General features: G+C 37.8%; 1 protein-coding gene across 1 annotated transcript in view; it reads left to right on the top strand.

Annotated features, from left to right (window-relative positions):
- The window catches only part of LIN7A (lin-7 homolog A, crumbs cell polarity complex component), a 51381-nt gene extending 32315 nt beyond the window's left edge, over positions 1–19066 (top strand). Inside the window, exons 3-6 of the mRNA XM_069858386.1 lie at positions 7025–7096; positions 9465–9674; positions 15275–15487; positions 16940–19066. Of these exons, the coding sequence (XP_069714487.1) occupies positions 7025–7096; positions 9465–9674; positions 15275–15487 (495 nt within the window). The 3' untranslated portion in view covers positions 16940–19066. The remainder of the gene's footprint in view (positions 1–7024; positions 7097–9464; positions 9675–15274; positions 15488–16939) is intronic.
- The last annotated feature ends 478 nt before the right edge of the window (positions 19067–19544 follow it).

Below are 19544 nucleotides of genomic sequence, written 5' to 3'. Positions count from 1 at the left end.
CTTCCTCGTGGAACTACTGTCTTTTGGACTATAGCATGTGAACACGTTTAGTACAGTGTCTTAGCTAGAGATTGTAGCTCTGGTGGAGAAAACATGCTTTTGTGATGTAGCTGTGCTTTCCTGAGCACGTTTATCACAGGAGAGAATTTAATAAAGCAGAACACAGACACAAAGCCAGAAATCCCACTTGATATTCAAGAGTTACAGAACTAAAGATAAACACACCATCACTAGAGATTTTCTGTTTCCAGTGAGCTGTCACGGGTTTATGGATGAATGAAAGTGTGCCATTACATTGGTTTTCAGGTTAAGTAAGGTTACAAAGGTAAAAAGTTACTATAAAAGAGGAAGGGTGGTCCGGTGAGCTGCACATCTTCACACTACTTACAAATGCTGCTGGTTGTGTATTAAATGGACAATCAGATTGCTTTGTGGACTATTTTGTGGAAAATCAAATACTGTTTAAAATCTTGACAAACCTGTCTGAAAGGGTATAGATATCCAAAATAAGGCAAAGACCTAGAAACACTTCCCGTGGAGAAGAAGGAAGGATTACCAAAAGACTTGAAAATGTTTTGTGGTGTCAAGAGGTAAAATGTGCCCAGAGTCCCTCCTGATCTTTGTAGTGTTTAAAACATCCTTGCCCATCAATGTGGTACAAGTATGATCTGAACTGAGTGCAGAAGTACAGCTCTGGGGGAGTCTGTCCACGTGTACCAACCAATGCATTCCCCTCCACAAACATAAATGTATTGGATAAGAATGGAAAGTACAGGCAAGTGGGGAATTAAAGCCAAACAGAATACAAGAAGGTAAAAATTATGAAGACAAAGTGGCGGGGGTGGGGGAAGAAGACACAACTGGATGTGCTGCAGGTGGAAGTTTGCCCTCAGATACAAGGCATTCACAGGCACCACAGTGGAGGTCAGCAGCTCTCCTGTGCATCTTCCCACTGTAATTTCTTCCTGGCCCAAGAGCAGGCTTCCTCCTGCCCCAAGAACCATCCCGCACACACCAATTGAGATGATATGTGGGTCTCACCTCTTAGGTCAAAAGGAGGCTGAAGGTCTGAGGATGAGCTGCAGATTTTGGGAAGAGGGGAGGAGAGAGGCCAGCAGCTGTGCTGAGTAAAGCACGTACACACAGACAGGAGCTCCTCTCACCATGGTAGAAAACTGACTGAGATATTTCTTTCCACTTGTCATCTTAGAAGGGAGGAATATTAGCTTCAATCCTTTCCAGCAATGAAGGCAATTAGGAAAACTGGGATTCAGTGTAGCTGATGGCAGAAGCATCATGCTGAGGTGTAAGTAAATAATAATTTCTCTTTTATACTTTAGCCTCAGTTCTGCAAGGATGCACACATGTGTACCATTCCATTGGTATGACTACATAATGCAATGAAACCAATTATGTCTTCTTGCACTGGTTATTTTCATACCACCTCTCCCCTCTGTACTGTCTTCTGTTCCTTTAAAGATTTCTTCCAAAAATAGATACACAAAAGCAATAAAAAATACGACAGAGGAACTAAAGAAACTAAACCCAGATGATGCCATATATCTGTTAAACATTGCTTATCAATCTCTTTGCAGGTTGCTTCTGCATTCCACCTTTTAACCTGCTTACCTGTGGCACTTAATTGTGACTTCTTGAAGGAAGAGTTTTATGTCTTTTCATATATTATCATGCTGCAGGCACTGTGGAAACAGAGCTGATTGCTACATCTTACATATGCTATCTCACGTGTGAACAAACCCCACAATATTTTCCAAAGGTTACTTCTTCACTTATAAACCTTAGAAAAGTTTGCATGGGGCTGCTTCTTCACAGGTCTAAATTGCAGAGTACTCTGTCTTGGGTTTTGCTTGTGCATTTTTTTTTTTTGAACACTCATTCATTGTTGCAAAATGATTTCTGCCTCACAACTCTTTCCTTCTGATGTTTAGACTGAGTTGCCCTAACATCTGTTGAACATCATTATTGCAGGTGCAGTTGCGCTTAGAATTACATAATATTTCATCAAGGGAGGAAGCACTGAATACCTCTTACAGAAGTTAATGGAACAAAATCTGTTTAATTAAATTGTAAATCAGATAATTCAGCAGAAAAGATACTGTATCATTCAGGTTGTAAACAGAATGTTGCTTCTAGCCGCCTTTACAGAAAAAGCTGCTAAGTGCACTGTTATTCCTGGATCTCCCCGTAAAGCTTTGCATTGACTTAAATAGTCCAGCCCAGTGCACGCTGCTTTGTTATGAGTCTGTACAGAGTAATTTTTGTTACGAAGCTAGCTTCTAAAGTCCTTGCAAGGCAGTCCCCCTTCCTGTGCTTCAGTAATGCTAAACCAGCTGCTTTGTCTCCCAGCTGAATGTGTGGGGAGGAGGACCATCATCATAACAATAATACCTGCTGCATCTGGCTCTCTACAACTCCTGCTGGGAGAAGTAATGTACATTTCTCTGTGCCAGCAAGAAGTGCCACAGTACAAAGAGGATGCCCTTCCAAGTTCAGATTTTCTAGATGTAATTTTCCTTCCTTACTCTCTTTGTATTTTTTGAGTACTGTGGGAGAATAACTTTGGATTATGGTGTCTGAGGAGACTACCTGCGAAAGCTGAAAAAGTAAGTCTGAGATCTATATTTACACTTTCAGGAGTATTTCTTGATGAAAGCGTTGCATCCTCTGCACCACAGGAAAGAGAAAACAAAGCTGAGTACGTCTAGCTCCACAGCGCAAATGAGAGCAGTGTGAGCAAATCCCTGTCTGCGGCACACTTTTACCTGATAAATGTTCCCATACAGACACTGACAGTCTTGATAGAAATCACTGCAGGGGAAAATTATCTGAAAGATTACCATTTACCTTGCAGCTGCAGCTTTGCATCATGAAACATTGACATTTCACCTGTAATTTAATCTCTGTTATTAATGAACTGTGGAATTTTTTCCCTAGGCAGTAGACCATCCGACTGTGTATGGAGCCTGTCAGCAAATATTACTGAACAACCGCGTAGTCTTTTAGACACTGTAAAAAGAAATAGTTCTATATACAAAAACAGATATGCAGCTTTTCTTCAAATTAGTAGCATGTAGTAACCATCTAGGTACTGTTCTTGGCAACTGGCTCTAGGTGGCCCTGCTTGAGCAAGGGGGTAGGACAAGATGCCCTTCAGAGGTCCCTCCCAACTTCAACCAGTCTGTGATTCAGTCATATGTTGTCATATTACACAATGATGCCTTTCAGAATGACTCATCTCTCATGTCCAATAAAGGTCACTATTTTAAAAGACTTCTTTACTAGATATCTTAAAGGAGCTTTTCAAGTGCTTATAATTGAATTCTCTACTTTTGTCTTCTTCTGTGCTGATAGCAGTCCAAATAAGGAAATCTATAGAAGATTTTAATAGGACATCTTAAGGATGATGTTAGATTCAGGAGAATCACTGTATGTTAAAAGTATAATCAGATGTACAGGTAAATCATAAGGAAAGATCTTATAAACCCATTTCAATTACTTGTCATATACAATGGATGGAACAAAAAGCTATATTCTGCTCCAGGAGGAACTAAGTGCCACCTTATTTAGTTTGAGAACAAAGAGCATTTTCAGTTTATCTGTTGCGTGTATATAGGAGAGGCAGCTGAATGACTTCATTGTGCACAAATCATGGCTGAGGTGGTACTGAGAACAGCATATATAAAGGGGTTAGTGTGACTACAGGGAAACAATGATTATTTACTGACCTCAGCGTGCTTTTTGTGCAGTGCTAGAATGAGCAGTGATTAGTTTAAGGGGCTTCATGGAGCAGGTACAATTAATCTGTATTTGCTTGTTAAATTGACTTAAGAAATTTATGTAAGTGTAAGTTTTATCCTTCTTAAACTCCAATTACACTAAACATTATGCAACAGTCAAACAAGAGAATTAAATTTATGAATGCCTCAAGCAGATATTCAAGACTGATTGCATCTGTTGCTTATAGAGAGTGAGATTTGACATGCAAGACTTATTTTCCTGACAACTGTGCTACAGTTATTATAATCACTGATAACTCCTTGCCAAGCACCTTTTTAAATCTGTTTTCAAGTATTTACAAATGAACCCAAGGATTATGTGACAGCACCAATCGTATTTTTCACAGATTTTTTAGTTAGTTGATTCTTTTTTAACATATTAATCACACACTGTTGAGTTTGTTCTTTTACCAGTATGCACACTAGCTACCAGGATATGGAATATTATAAAGCCTACCAGCTACGTGCTGGTAGGATGCAGACAATGTGGAGTTACGTAACATCAAACCTAGCAAATAATCACATGAATGTATCAATATCAGCACATGTTTGTGATATTCTACCTAAGTAATAAATATTTTAAAGAACTTTTTAGTAACTGTTCTTTATCAGAAATATTATGCCCTGTTTTCAAAGTAATTTAAAGTTCAGTAATCAAATATATGCTTTTAGACATTGTAGCCAGCCACAGCATTTATAGCTGTGCAAGCAGAAATGATATGTACAGTCCGCTCTCATGCTTTAAGATAAAGGGGAACCCAGAGATATCAAGAAATACAGCATTATCAGTGGTTCAATACAGTATGGGGTTTGAAGTAGTAAGTATTTAATGATTCATTACTGCAATTACACAGTATTCTTCTTATATAATGTGGTAGATGTTCTTATGTAAGAACATGTACTACAACATAATACAATAAACGTTGAACTGATCTGTGCAGGATAATGCTGATTATGTAGTCTCAACTCATTTTTAGGATGGCATTATCCAGTACAAAGAGAGAACAAACCAGAGATCCTTTAAAGACTATAAAAGAGCTTGGGGTTTTCCATATTTTTAATACTGAGGTCAACATCAATTTCACTAATAGAAACAAGATTTTATTTCCTGTGGGGAAAGCAGAAAACTTCTCACTGTGCTCTCCTTGTCTCACTTTTCTTCACTGCCCCAGGTCTTTCTGAATTAAGTCCTTAAGACTTAGGTGCTGACAATAGTCAAGACAATCTTTTTGCTGTACTGTGTAAATGTATAGCAAATTTTAGGTCTGGATTGTTTTCATTATCTCCTTTCCTTTTTTGCCTTTCCTTGTGTATGATACCCCTCAAAAAAGGTTTGCGGATCAATCATCCCAAACATTTTACTGCTCGAGAGTGCTTAATTAACCACTACGTCTGTTCACTGTAATCAGAAATGAATTATACATCTTAATTCCGTTTAGGAATTTGTAGCAGTATGTTCATCAGTGTGTAGGTTTCATAATAACAGGTCCAGTGGATAGAGATACATCATTACAATACTGCATAACAAGTCATCAGGACAGGGGTGTGGAAAAATTTTACCTTTGTCCCATTGTGTTTCTACCTACTGGGACAAGCTGTTGTTCATAGCTCAATTAAGTACAGGATCTGACACCTTCTCTGCCAAAGTAACATTTACATTGCCAAAGAGGGAAGTTTTGGCACTCCTGCTAAAGTGTCACCGAATTAGTGAAAGGTAAATGTATTTTGGAAAGGACAATTGAATCCACACTCCTAAAGGACCCTAAGATAAAGATTGCTGTGAAAGCTAACGTGTAATAGCAAAGGTTCTCTCTGAGGAATGGAGCCTGAGACATAAAGCACATGAAAAGGCAAAATTCCTGATGAGATAGGTCAAGAAAATGCCCAGAGTAAATCATGGCATATAGGAACATTTTTCAGGTTTGGTGATTTTGTAAGAAGATTAAATAAAATGTTTTGTTTGTTTGCATTCACCTTTGTCTTTCAAAAAAAATTTCCATATGTTGTATATATTTTTTTAATTTGCTTTCAAAATAACTGGCTAGTATGAAGTAATTTTTTGATACTTTTAATCTAAGAGTGTGACAAATCTAGAGAACAAAGGCAGTGTGCAAGAGCCTTTTCCTTTCTCTTTACTGGTTATCTTTAAAAGGAAGAATTACAGACCCGAGAAAGTGGGCCAAGAGAGCTTACCAGAAAGAAATAACAGACAGAAGTTTGTACATATTGGCAATGTACATTTTATGTCATTTATGTGAATGTAGAATTCCTTTCTAAAGGATAATCTTACCCATTGTCTGTGTCTGACCTACCAGACTTCCATCCATTTTCGCCATTCCTAGCTATGGCTGGTAGAAACCAGCACTATGACTTTTCTCCAAAACGTAATTTTCACCTCCATTCTTCAGCATCTGGATGCCGAGCAACTTAAATACTATTTTTTAATATTGGTCTCTTAAATCTTTAGTTCATAGGGAAGTTCAGAGAACAAAGAAGCCATTTCTGGAGACTAAGACACCACTGAAAACAATTCAGATCATGTACATTCAATTCAGTTGCCTGTAGATATCAATTTTTTGATAACATAGAACATAACTGGTCCTATGGTTTGGGGAAATAACGTGCTAGAGATGGGAATAGAATCATGTTTAGCCTGGAGAAGAGGAGGCGTTTAGCCTGGAGAAGAGGAGGCTGAGGGGAGACCTCATTGCTCTCTACAACTACCTAAAAGGAAGTTGTGGAGAGGAGGGTGCTGGCCTCTTCTCCCAAGTGACAGGGGACAGGATGAGACGGAATGGTCTTAAGCTCTGCCAGGGGAGGTTCAGGCTGGACATTAGGAAAAAATTTTTTACAGAAAGGGTCATTGGGCACTGGAACAGACTGCCTAGGGTGGTGGTTGAGTCATCTGCCCTGGAGGTGTTTAAGGGATGGGTGGATGAGGCGCTGAGGGGCATGGTTTAGTGTTTGATAGGAATGGTTGGACTCGATGATCCGGTGGGTCTTTTCCAACCTGATGATTCTATGATTCTGTGAGTCTGTATTGGGAGACATACAGTTTAGGTTTGCGAAGTGTCAGGAGAAACACAGATCGATGTTTTTTTGTAAACGTAAGCATGCATGAGTTTAGCAGACAATATATGAATGCATGAATAGTCCTGTCTGGGTTAACATAAAGTCCTTGTTGTGCTTCTATAATTAATTTCATTTTATTTTCATGAACATTTTAGGTGTATCAATACATGCATGAAACCATAACTGTTAATGGCTGCCCCGAATTCCGAGCCAGGGCCACTGCAAAGGTAGGATATGTGCAACTGTTGAAATACGTGTAACCAAAGTGACCTAGTAATTGACTGTGCGCGTGTGTGTTTCAGGTATTCGTGTGTACACTGTAAGAAAATTTAGACATCAGTGGCAGCCCAGAGTCTAGAACCAGTGCTACTTCCCAGGTAACAATCATAATGGAAAATTTCAACCTTTATGCTGCTTCTGTAGCTTAAGAAAAGAGAATGATTTTATGGAATTTGATGCTTTTTGAAAAGTTGCTTTGCAAAAGCAAATGTACTGGTTCATTCTGTAGAAGTCTGCCTGCAACAGCCAATATTTTAATGGACTGTTTTCCCATACAGCTCATCCAGATAGGACACAATGACTGGGAGACAGAATTCCACAGTCAGAATTCCACTTCTAACTAATAGGAACTGTAGGTACAGAGCATGTGGTAAGGGTGAACAGTGACAAAAATAGCCTGATCAAGATACTCCACAGCCAAATGCCAGCCTGTTTTTTCTGATACATTATTTGTTTTTAAAAAAAATATTTTTTCTCTTTGTCCATGTGGACCTGCCTTTCTAATGTCCTTAGACCATGACAGCTACCTTACTGCTGCTACTAAACCAATAATTTTCTAAGGGAATTCACACAACCATGAAAGAACCCATTCGATGTGCCAGTATGAAATATGCTCTGTATTTCTGTAACATGCACAAAGATAGATTCTTCCAAACAGGGAGATCCACCATGGCTTTCTTTTTCCCATTATCATTTTGTACTCAACATTATCTTCTGGGTGGTATAGCCAACACAATGCAAAACAGGAAAACCTGCAAAAGTCATAGATGTTTTTTAGAGATACTTCTTTATGGCCCCACTTGGTTGAAGTTAGTGACAAAACTCCCTGAAATCCTAATGGAGCTAAGATCTTACCATTATGTATTTAAGTTAAGAGATTTTAATTTAAAGCTGTATTATGAGATGAAGGTTGAAAGTATGTTACAAAATTATTCCTACAGTATTTTAGAGAAGCAAGCTGTATAGTAGCCAACAAATAACTTAATATACACTAAACTGCAGTCTGTTTTCCTTACTAAATCAAACATACTTTTCTGTAGACTGTTCTGATGTTAAGCTTCTTCTAATTGAAAGTTAATGGACAATGCAAATTTGTAAAGCCTGTGGTTCTATTTAGAGAAATGTGTGTATGAAATCCTGATTTGTCTACACTGCAGGTAAACATAGCATTTATTGCTATGTTGTTTAGTAAATGGGGAGAAATCCAATTAGTGTTTGCCATTCTCATTTCTTATTCATATAGAACAGCAGGTTTACAGAGCAATGTTTCAATATCGCAATATTTCCTGGTTATTTCTGGGCTGTCTGCATTGCATTCTCCTAGTGCATTCATGTCTGACGTAAAATGTATGCATGATGACAAGGTCTGCATGTGCAAAAACATGTAACTAAGAATGATCCATTATGTCACATCATCCACTAGCTTCTATTAAGCATAAGCATTATTAGGATGCTCCAAAAAGATTAGCCTAATGACAAATTGTTTCAGCACTTCAAACTAAAACCACACATTTGAAAGGAGACAATATTTTCTTAATGTTTATTTAATGTTAACCTAAGATCTATAACTAGGCAAATACTTGTAGTGAAAAATGAAGTGTAAGATGTAATATTTTTCTGGATGCAAGCTTTAGATTTTCTTATGTGGTTTCTTTCTAGAGTGAGATTTACAATCTAAGATTTTTCTAATTGATTCATAAATCCATTGTCTTAAGATTTAATTTTTCAATAAAATTTTTGATCCAATTATATTATAAAAATTGTATTCTGGTTCCAGGATTTATTTAGTTTGCAAGATTTCATAAAGATTATAAATTAAACTTTTAAAAATAAGTATATCCTTTTAGGATTTTTTCCTGTGCACAAAGTATAAACTAAATAATTCCGTACCTCTGAAAGCAGAACAGAGAGTTAACTGTTCAGTTCATCTACTTTATTTCAACTAGGAGCAGTAGAGATCACATTATCACAGTAATAATTTTTCTCCCTGTGAAGAGGCAAAGAAGAAACGCACTAGTTACCATAAGCGTTCACCACCACACAGTCAGGCTTCCCAGTGCCTACTTCTCGCTCTGCTGCTAACTTTCTGCGTTATCTTTGACAAATCACCTAAACTCTCTATTCCTCTGCATATTCCTTTATTTCAAAAGCATTGGCATGGAACTTAATACTTTTACAATGCTTTCAGATAATCAGAAAGAGTCAGAGTAAGATACTGAAATGTTTTCACAGGAATTAGTTCTTCCTGCAAATGAACAACAGAGTGTATATCCGTGTTCTCCCTGCATAGCCAAATCACTCGTTTTTTTCTTCCAGGCAACAGTTGCTGCTTTTGCTGCAAGCGAAGGCCATTCACACCCGCGAGTGGTGGAGCTGCCAAAGACTGATGAAGGCCTGGGCTTTAATGTCATGGGAGGAAAGGAGCAAAATTCACCTATTTATATTTCTCGCATCATTCCTGGAGGAGTGGCAGAAAGGCATGGAGGGCTCAAACGAGGGGACCAGCTGCTTTCAGTTAATGGAGTGGTATGTGGAAATTCGATAGAGCTTTCATTTTCATCTGGATTTTCATTTTTCACAGCTGTTACAATGCCATGATTTAAAATGCAGCCACGTGAAACAAAAAGAACACTAGCTCTGTGAGAGACCTTCAGTGTGCATTTGTGGTGCAGTGAGGCAAAGCTGCATCGACAAATTTGTGCCGTTACAATTTCTGTTGTAATGGAGGGTGCTTGAAGAGCTTCGTTTCCATTCACACCACATGCTTAATTTCCAAGGAAGCTACATCTTTCTTAATTGATAACTCTGCAAATTTCTTTTGTTGTAAAAGCATAATAACAGGCTTTGTGGTTCTTGCACTTCACAGCCTCTGAGGCACCCAGGCCTTTACAGGCACCGTGATGCCTCAGTGGCACTTGTACAGCCTTGTCACCTTCAGAGTATTTGAACACATAAAATCAAAACAAATTTGATAAGCACATTTGGTGCTGATTTGCAATGGAAGGTACATTCCAGGTTTCTTTCATCCAGAGATCATATCTTTGTCAGAGAAATCATCTGTACAAACCAACATATACAGGGAGCGTATATTTTCAGTAAAAAGGTACAGTTTTTACGTAGTCATTTTTCATGTAAGTGCTTCAGGGTGGAATGTTTTGCAGTGTTTCCACTGTGAATGTCAGTGTGGAGGTAAAAATAAAAGGACTGTTGGAATAGAGAGGAAAAATAAAGCACTGACTACATGATATGGGTCACATTCTGCCTTTCATTTTGCTTTTTGTTCCCTTTTATAAGGGAGTGTAAAGTATTGAAAGGGTAAGCATACTCATTCATATAACCCTACACGTCTCTTAATGAAAACATAATCCTTTTACATGCAAAATCCCCATCTGAATTTCATATTTAAATACACTAAAGGCACGTAGGAGCAATTCCTGAATCCAGTCATAAACATAAGACTTTCCAACTTAAATTTCCTCTTTGTTGCCAGCCCATAAAGAATGAAAAAAATGCTGGTTTCTACATGCTTTCATGTTGTCCTCTGTTTCTCTCAACAATAGCTGTTCCCTTTCTCTTGTAACAAAATATCAGTGCAATGCTTTAGACAGACTTTTTACCACTTTTTCTATCAACTGTGTTCTCAAAAAAAGAAACAACAGGTCTGGAAGCTTTCTTACTCCAGTACACAACAACAAAGGAAAGATGGAAAACAAAAAAAAGAAATCACACCGAAAAGATCATTTAGTCTCAGGGAAAAAGAAATGAACTGAATAAGTAAACTGCCTGAACTTCACTGATTGGAAGTAGATCAAATAATATTGTTGTTGTTCAGCACTTCTTTCAATAGGTGAATAAAAAGGCAGATAAAAAGAGCTATATATATACTAAATGATGTATGGTTCTTGAAAAATCCTATCACTGTCAACAATGCCTGGTCAAATACCAGGAAGGAAAGTGGTGAACCATCAAGTGTCAAGATATATTAAATTTGACTCTTTTGTCATCTCTGTTTCATGGTACTCTGTTAAAAAGTTGCATGAATGTGCTCTAGAACATATGTTTACCTAATGTAGCAAAATAACCCACAATATAAAATTCCCGGTTGCATGAAGGCACAGGACAAAGTTGTTTCAGATGCAACAGAATTTTTTTTTGTGTTCAGACTCTAAACAACATAATTTGAATTGAATTGCAGTTGCAATTGAAATTATGCCTATGAGCAACTGCTCATAAACCAGTCTTGGGTTGAATTAAGCTCATACAATATAATTCGTAAAAAGGCAAAAATTATAGAAGTGGTAATTTGTTTGCAGACAGCTTGAGGCAGGAGGAGAAAGGTCTAAATTTAACATTGTTCACTAAGACTAGTTCTCTCTGTGCTTCTCTCAATTTAGCTGGAGAAAAGCAAATAATACGGAGTATGTACAATACAACAGACGGCTCAGCAGTGGAACATGAAATGAAAATGAAATATCTGTAACATGTGCTCTGAAGTTGGTGGTTATCCAACTTTGTAATTATCAACATAAAATTAGAGCTGTGTGTTCAGAATCCAGATTTGTTATTCCAGTATGACTGGTATGATTGTTCCTTGAGCTGTTTCACCGGATGTTTGAAAAAGTGTTTTCTCATTATGGTGGGCCTTTTTTTATGCCCTTTTGTCCCACACCCCCTAAAAGTAAAGGAAATTGAAAGCAGTAAGCCCTGCGGATGGCTCAGCAGAGGCACTTGCCGGTGGCTCTTCATATCTGGCAAAGATTCTGCATTTGTCACATACCTGGTGTGAGTCAGATACAGAAAGGAATTCAAAACAGTTTTATAATGGCTAATTTCTCACCCAAGCATTTGCTTACTTGTGGAGTAACAATCAGATTCTCTTTTTTGTCTGCTAAAGAGTGGGGTTATTTTCTTTTATATTTATGACAAGTCTGTGAGCGTGGATACAGTTGGGGTTTCCTCACACCATTTCTGCAGCTCTTTCAACTGTACTTGTCTCTACAGTACTTTGCATCCCTTTTTTTGATGCAATCTGCCAGTGCAATAAGGCAAATACAGATACAAGTATATATGAATTTATTTACATATTAAATAAAGATATTCAATCCCACGTTTGGTGGGTGGTTCTAAAGTAACATAAGTGTCAGAGACTCATAATGTCCCAACCAGTGTGGTCCAGTCAGCAAAATCCCTCATACAGGCATGACAGATAGCAGCGGGTGTCATTGGCCAGCACAGCCTCAGAAGTTTGCAGGAGTGGAAGAAATCAAAGAGCAAAACAACTTTGGTGGTATAAGCTCTTTTCCCTGCTCCAAGGGGCTCTTCTGTTTAAGTTGTGCACCTACAGCTATGCAGATGAAGCATCTGTGATGCCTTGGAAATACAGAGCCGAGTAGTCATGAAGATGTTAAGAGCAAGTGAGGCGACCATATAATAGCAGCTGAATTTGGTTGTTAAGACCTGAGTTAGGTATGTTTGGAGAGCAATATTTGTATTTAGCACCACTATCTTTTACTATGCTTTTGTTATTTTCCCCTCTTTTGTTATGGTTCACAGCTTTAGGCTTAATTCTGTATCATTACTATTCAAGTCAATGGGAGTTTTCCATTGACCTAGATAGCAACAGAGTCAAACCCTTCATTTATAATTAGAAAATACTGGCTGCAAACTGGAAGAACAAGACCGGAGGCGAATGTGAAAGAAAACAGGCAGTCATGAATTAAATATAGAGTACTAAGTTTGTATGAAGTATTAAACTTCATTTTATTATTCCCCTAAAAAAACAAATACAATCAAAATTTCTTATTGGTGTCAGAATCATCCAACTCTTTGAAAGCTAATTAATATTTTAGCTACTTCATGTAGCTTGGGATTTTGTTCATAGCCTGTTAGAAGTTCATACCATTCTACAGCAAGACTCATCACAACAGTGTTGCTTCCTCTGAATGCCCATACTGCGTCACACTGACCACAATTCACAAGCAGAAAATGAAATACGAAACAATGCCAAGTTCTATAAAGTTCCTAACAAGATGAGAAATGTGTTTACAAAAGCCAGTATCATCCTCTCGCAAAGCAGTGAGTTATAGAAGATAGCTAAGTTATCTGCTGTATGATCGCCTCATTTAATACCAAGTGGTTATGGGGTACGGGACATGGGGAAAAGGTTTTAATTTGTATCTGTGTCTTGTTCATTAAAGCAATTTCTCAAAACACGCTGTGCATCTATAGATTTTTATTTTAGCTTTCTTTGGAGCAATAGATACATTCACTGTTTTTTATCCAACAACAATTTTCTCTCTTTCTAGTCTTTCTAAGGAAACTCTCTTATCTCCAAATTACTTTTGGTAGCAGTGTTTATACAGCAGATTTATCCCAATCACAATTTCTGACTACTCTGGACATCACAGATGATGAATTTTCTTGAAGATCTTGGAATAGGAGACCTACTGGAGGAATTGCATTAACATACAGTTCTAAAACGTGAAGTCATTTTTCTCTCTCAACAATCAAATTTATATTTATTTAAAGGTTTCCTCTTTTTCTGGTAATCATTTCAGCACCTAAAATGACATTCATCACTTCTCTAAGTTAGATTAATATTTTTGAAGCATCTTAACATTTCTGTAGAAAGTCTTGAGTCCAGTTATTTGACCCAGTCATGAAATACTTATTTGGATTAATACCTTGAAGGATATTTAATAGGAGACAGGAAGGTAACTAGCATGGTGGCAAGCCTGAATCGTGTTGCTTATGTTATTTATGTATATGTGTACTATGTCTCCGTTTTGAAACTTCTAAGTCATTATTTCTAGCTCATAGTGTGCCACATCAGAAGTAATTCTTATTCTTGCACAATGCTATTCAGTCAGATAGGAGAGATGAAAATAGATTTTTTTCTGACAGTTGCTGTAACAATGCTAAATTATTCTTTTAGCATCAATTGAACTTCAAATATTTTGAATGCTGCTATGCTGCTGCTTCTCTTTGGAGGCCTATGAGTATAGTTTCATTTTAAACAGTGTGGTGTACGTAAGACTTATAAAACACAGCATGTAGTAAAACTTTGATATAATTTATGTGGGAAGAAAATTACTTATTTTTTGAATGGTCTAAAATCCATGTAAAGAGCTTAGTTGTGTGGTCTACTTTTTCTGTGCAGAGATACTTTTGTTTGCTGAAATATATCCTACAACACATGTGGGCAGTCGTACACCATTCGAAAATTTCTCCTTTTCTCGTAAGGTGTGGGACAATCCACACATGCCTGAAAAGGCACTCTGCTCAGTCCACTTAATGGTAGAAATTAAATACTCCTCACAGCTGAATCACCTCCCCCTTTTGGAGATTTACTGTTTCAAACTATGTTGGCATAGAAATCAGAGCTTGAGCCCCTTTGGGAATACTTTTAGTTTCACAGCAGGTATCATCTTACTACAAACCATTTTCCAGAAAGGGAGGGGAAATATATATTCCCGCAGCAAGAACTTCCAATGTTTCAGTTGTTAGTGTTTGATTGCTTACAACTAACCACATTAAGGTTAGTTTATTTCCAATAGAGAACCTGCATCACATAAATGTTAAACATGTGAGCAATGCCATTAACTCTCTAAGATGCAGGTTGGCCCCAGGAGCAGCGGGAGTGCTCCTTCGCCTGCAGCTCAGTGACTGCTTCATCACCACATGACGTTCCCTGCAGGATCCAAACACAGCCAGGGTGTAAGAAAGTAGCTGTAATTTAATTTATTCATTTCTTAGCAACATCTAAATATTTATTTTTGTGCCTTGCAAACAGATTGTTTGGGGTTTTACTGTGGGATTTGAGTTGTTTAACATTATTTTTGTTTGCATAAAGTTTGTTGAGTGCTTCACCTCCTTTTCACGCATATCAGAAATTAGATTTATAACGCAACCTAAAGCAAAATTGGATTACTTAAAATACAAAAATTAATATATTCCCGGTAGTGCATAAATCTTACTTAACTCAGCACTTCCCCTTAATGGTCCCTTGAAAAATGTAAGGTATGGAAACTTCCTAAAACCCCAACAGCCTTTCTGTATGAAAAAGAGGAGAGAGTTCTAGATCAAAGCAGCATTTTTGTTATTAAATCTATTCTCTCTGCTCACAGAGTGTGGAAGGAGAGCACCATGAGAAGGCAGTGGAGCTACTGAAGGCAGCTAAGGACAGCGTCAAGCTGGTGGTACGCTACACTCCCAAGGTGCTGGAGGAGATGGAGGCTCGCTTTGAAAAACTAAGAACAGCTAGGCGCCGGCAACAGCAGCAACTGCTCATTCAGCAGCAGCAACAGCAGCAAACTACACAGCAAAACCACATGTCGTAGGTGAGAGGATTCATTGGTCTTCCCTAAAGCCCACTGATGGCATCCTGCCTGGGCCAGCAGCTCCTGGGCTCTGGTGGTCCATCAGGGCACAACCTGGGAACAGGGACAGGCTGGGATGTGGCCTGTGGGTGGACCTGGCTTGGTGGGTCCTGTGGCCAGCCAGGGCAAGGCTGACGTGGGGTCCTGGGGTGTCGGTAGGGCAGGGGTAGCCCAGGGCTGGATAGTCATGGGGCTGGATAGTCATAGGGCTGGATGTGCCCCTGGGGCCGTGTCAAGCACTCACTGCAGTGAGGATGAGGACAACCCATTCTTTAGTGTATTTCCATAAGTCTGTCCCAGTAAAAGTGCATTTTGAAAATAGGTGAAAGGCTCTAACAAATTCTGGAGCCAGTTTCTGACTAATAACCCAGAGATCAATAGCTACCATGCAGCTCTGGCTTACCTGCAAGCAAGGCTGCATAGGAAGTCTGTGGTTCCTGGGAACAGTTTTTAATTAAAAAAACCAGAGCATTTATGGCACATAAGAATATCTTACCAGATTTAGACACAATTTAATGTGTTTTTAACTAGTCTCTTGCCACTCCACAACCGAACATCAAGATTTGTTGTTGGTATGTGAAGAAAAGTCTTCATAGTCCCTTCCCTGCTACAAGGAACCCAAACTTCACTCTGTGGTTCCTCTGCAGGGAACCTACAAGTGCTTAATTCTCATCTCCAGTTTGGTCGGAAGCATTTCATTCACTCTTGACTGATATTCAGTACTACAATAGCTTCCAAGAGACTTGCAAGTTTCCCAGCGTAGTCAAAACACGTGGAATGTGAGGTATGGAGATTCCATACAGGCAGGTTTTTCTGAAATCACTGACAGTTTGTGACATGAATACAATTATGTCCCAATAACTTCCATTCTCATGCTCCACATCTCATACCAGCTGTTCCCAAACAGGATGCTTGTACCAGTAAGTCTGCAAGTGGCTCAGAAAGTCCCCAGATGGTCAGGAACTGAAGCTCCCTGTGGCAGTTTCATTGGTATTAATGTTGACACAGACCTCTGTTGATATTTAGGGGAAAACATTGACCTTGCAGACCCCTGTCCTGTGACCAATAAAATTCCAGCTTTCTTGATGTGAACAAAGGCTCTGAGTGGGATCTGAATCCCATCTCAGAGCCTCAATTCAGGCAGGAGGTGTAGAAAGGTATTTGGTGAGGTAAGTTTTGGGTATCTTTGTAAAGCGGTTCCATTGCAGGAGACAAACATACAAATGGCACAGTCTCACATGAAATTTTTCACTTTTTCAGTTACTTGAGTCTTTTCATGAGCCAGTAAGGTATTTTTACAGATTTTATTTTTTCCTTTAAACTGAAAGAGAAGAAAGGCAGGTAGTGACAGCCAGTAACTTAATTCCAGAATTCCTTGTGCTTGCTTTGAGAAATTTGTTTCTTGAATTCTAGGTTATTCTCAAGGAAAAAAAAGCCTCGATCAAGAGTTCAGTAATCAAGCAACCAGAGCTGTACTTCAGTATTCCAGCAAAAGGAAACAACTACAGGAACACGAAACAGAATTCATCTGGAGAATGTGCAGGACAAGGATAATGTAGTTAAGCCAGCTGTAGGGAAGGTACCTTCATGATAAGGCTTTCCAGCATATGGTAGTCACAGACACATAGTACTTCTGTGACTTTGTTCTTAATGAGAACAGTATGATAGGTAAACCCTACGAAGCAGAGAAGTCCAGGGTTTCCAAATAATTCTGTTTGATCTAATCTTGCACTCCTTACTCTGACAAATTGGCCAGCTGGCTTTCTCTCGTCACTGAAAGTTTTGTTTATAAGGAGATCAAGATTGGCTGCTTTTGGGGCCAGAATCTTTCTCCACAGTTATCTCCAGAAATGAACAGCTACATCAGTTCAAAATTTTGCCGCAGACATCAAACTCATACATCACACTTCATAACCACTTTGTACTATAGAGCTGTTTTAACCTAACTTCCTGTTTATAATTTTCAATTTTCCCTCTGGAAATAGCAATTTACTATATTTATAAAGTATTCCATTTGTAGAAGCAATTGGCTTTTTACTCTTGGTGTTTCCATATATTTTATTACACATCAACAGAGTGAGAAAGTTTTAGGTCAATTTTAATTTTATTAGTAGAAAAGTTAGGGAATCCTAGAACTGTATTTTTAAACGTAGGTATTGCTTGGATCTATTATAGTTACTATTCAGAAATCTATAACTGGATATATTATATATTTATTCCATAAAATATATATTGTCTGAATGTACCTGTTAGAGAAGTAGGGTCTTTGCTTAGCATGTATTGCAAATGTAGTAAGCTAATGTTAGCAAAAGACCAAGCTTTGTTTGGCAGATATTACTGTGATAGCATAATCTCAGCTTTTCTGTATTCTTTAATTTATTTCCAGTCTAATGTTAATATATTTTTAGAGAGGAGGAAGTATAAGGTGTTTTTTTTCTTTAAGACTTGCACATTATTATTTAAATCAATTTGAAGTTAAGAGTTCTGACTTCTTTTTTTTTTTCAGTCAAACCAAATTGGAATGTGCAAACAAAATATATAACTAAGTTTGTAAGTTTACGTGTCTGCTTTTCCAAAGAAAATAATCAAAGCTGGAAGGCTATAAATGTCATCTACTTTGAAGAAAATAAGAAAATTGAGACCCCAAATTCTAAAAATTAATAATTTTCAGCATGCTTTCTATGCTTCATTAGAAATGACTGGGTGAGAAAAGGAGCTTAGGGAAGAACCGTACAGTCCCTGCATGTTGAAAATTCCATCTGATGTCAGTGGAAGTTTGGTAATGTAGAGGAATGTAGAAATGGTCTGAACTAGTGTTCTGATTGTTAACTTGTAACAAAGTCAGAAGCAATTAATATTTTGAAAGCTCTATTCTTAAACAGAGAGGCAGAGGAAAATAAGGGAAATGGGCAATATTATAGCATATGTTAGAAACCAAATGCAGGCTAGCCAACAGTCTTGACAGTGTTTGATTAATGTAAGTAGCCATTGAAAGGAAATCACTGTATTTTTAAAACCAAACAGCATGAATTCATCCAGAGAAGCCTCATTTTATACAGAGAAGTAATTCTATCCAATGGTCATTGGTGATAATATCAATTAAGATAGTGAAGTTTGAGAACTACCAGAACTAAAGATTATATATATTGTATTGTGCTCTGCACGGTGTCTTTTTATACTTAATAAAGTTGTATGTACCTATTTTAAAACTGTATTCTCAAACAGACACTGCTATTAATATTGACGGTATATAAATTGTAATTATGATTGCATATAACTGTTCTGTATCTCATTAGTATGATTTGAATTACACTGGTATCTGCATTTTCAAAGACTACGTATTCAGGTTTAGTCAGCCCACTGTACTGCATTTTTCCAAACTGCCTCTCCACCTCCTCCCCTCCTCTTCCTCCAAAAATTTAGTTTTGATGGAGCAGAATGTGCTGATTAATAAATTTCAGTAGTAGAATGTCATTCATATAGAGAAGCATATCAAATTCATTTTCATATATTATTGTTGAATAAACACTAAAATTAACATTCTAGTCTTTGCCAACATTGAACAATAAGATGAAAGAAGAATATAAGTAAAATACAGCTGTCAATGAATTTGAAGTGGAAGCAGAAAGAAATAACTTTCTAAGAATCATCTTTCATGCCCCTTACTGATCAATAAAACATATCTTGTTGATCACAGATTAATCTGCGTCCCTAAACCTATCATCTGCATTTAATTGTAGACTGTCTTTTCATTTGTGATTTAAATGCCTTTGGTCTTGATGCAGTAAGGCACTTCCATGCATGCATTGCTGAACTGGGACCAAAAAGAAGTACAGGGAAAAAAACACTTGCCACACGCAGGTCTGCAGTTACTTGTGCATCTTATTTTAATTGATTGATTGGTCTCTTGGCATTTCCTGTTTCACTACACTGAATTGATACTTCTTCAGTCTACTTAGTGGGTTTTATTGCTCGCATTTACCCTTGGTGCTCCCTCACGTTTTTCAGCATCATCAGC

The sequence above is a fragment of the Phaenicophaeus curvirostris genome, chromosome 1 (genome assembly GCF_032191515.1).
Source record: "Phaenicophaeus curvirostris isolate KB17595 chromosome 1, BPBGC_Pcur_1.0, whole genome shotgun sequence".
NCBI lineage: Eukaryota > Metazoa > Chordata > Aves > Cuculiformes > Cuculidae > Phaenicophaeus > Phaenicophaeus curvirostris.
Note: the sequence above shows the minus strand (reverse complement) of the source record. Positions and strands in the feature narration are given on the sequence as shown.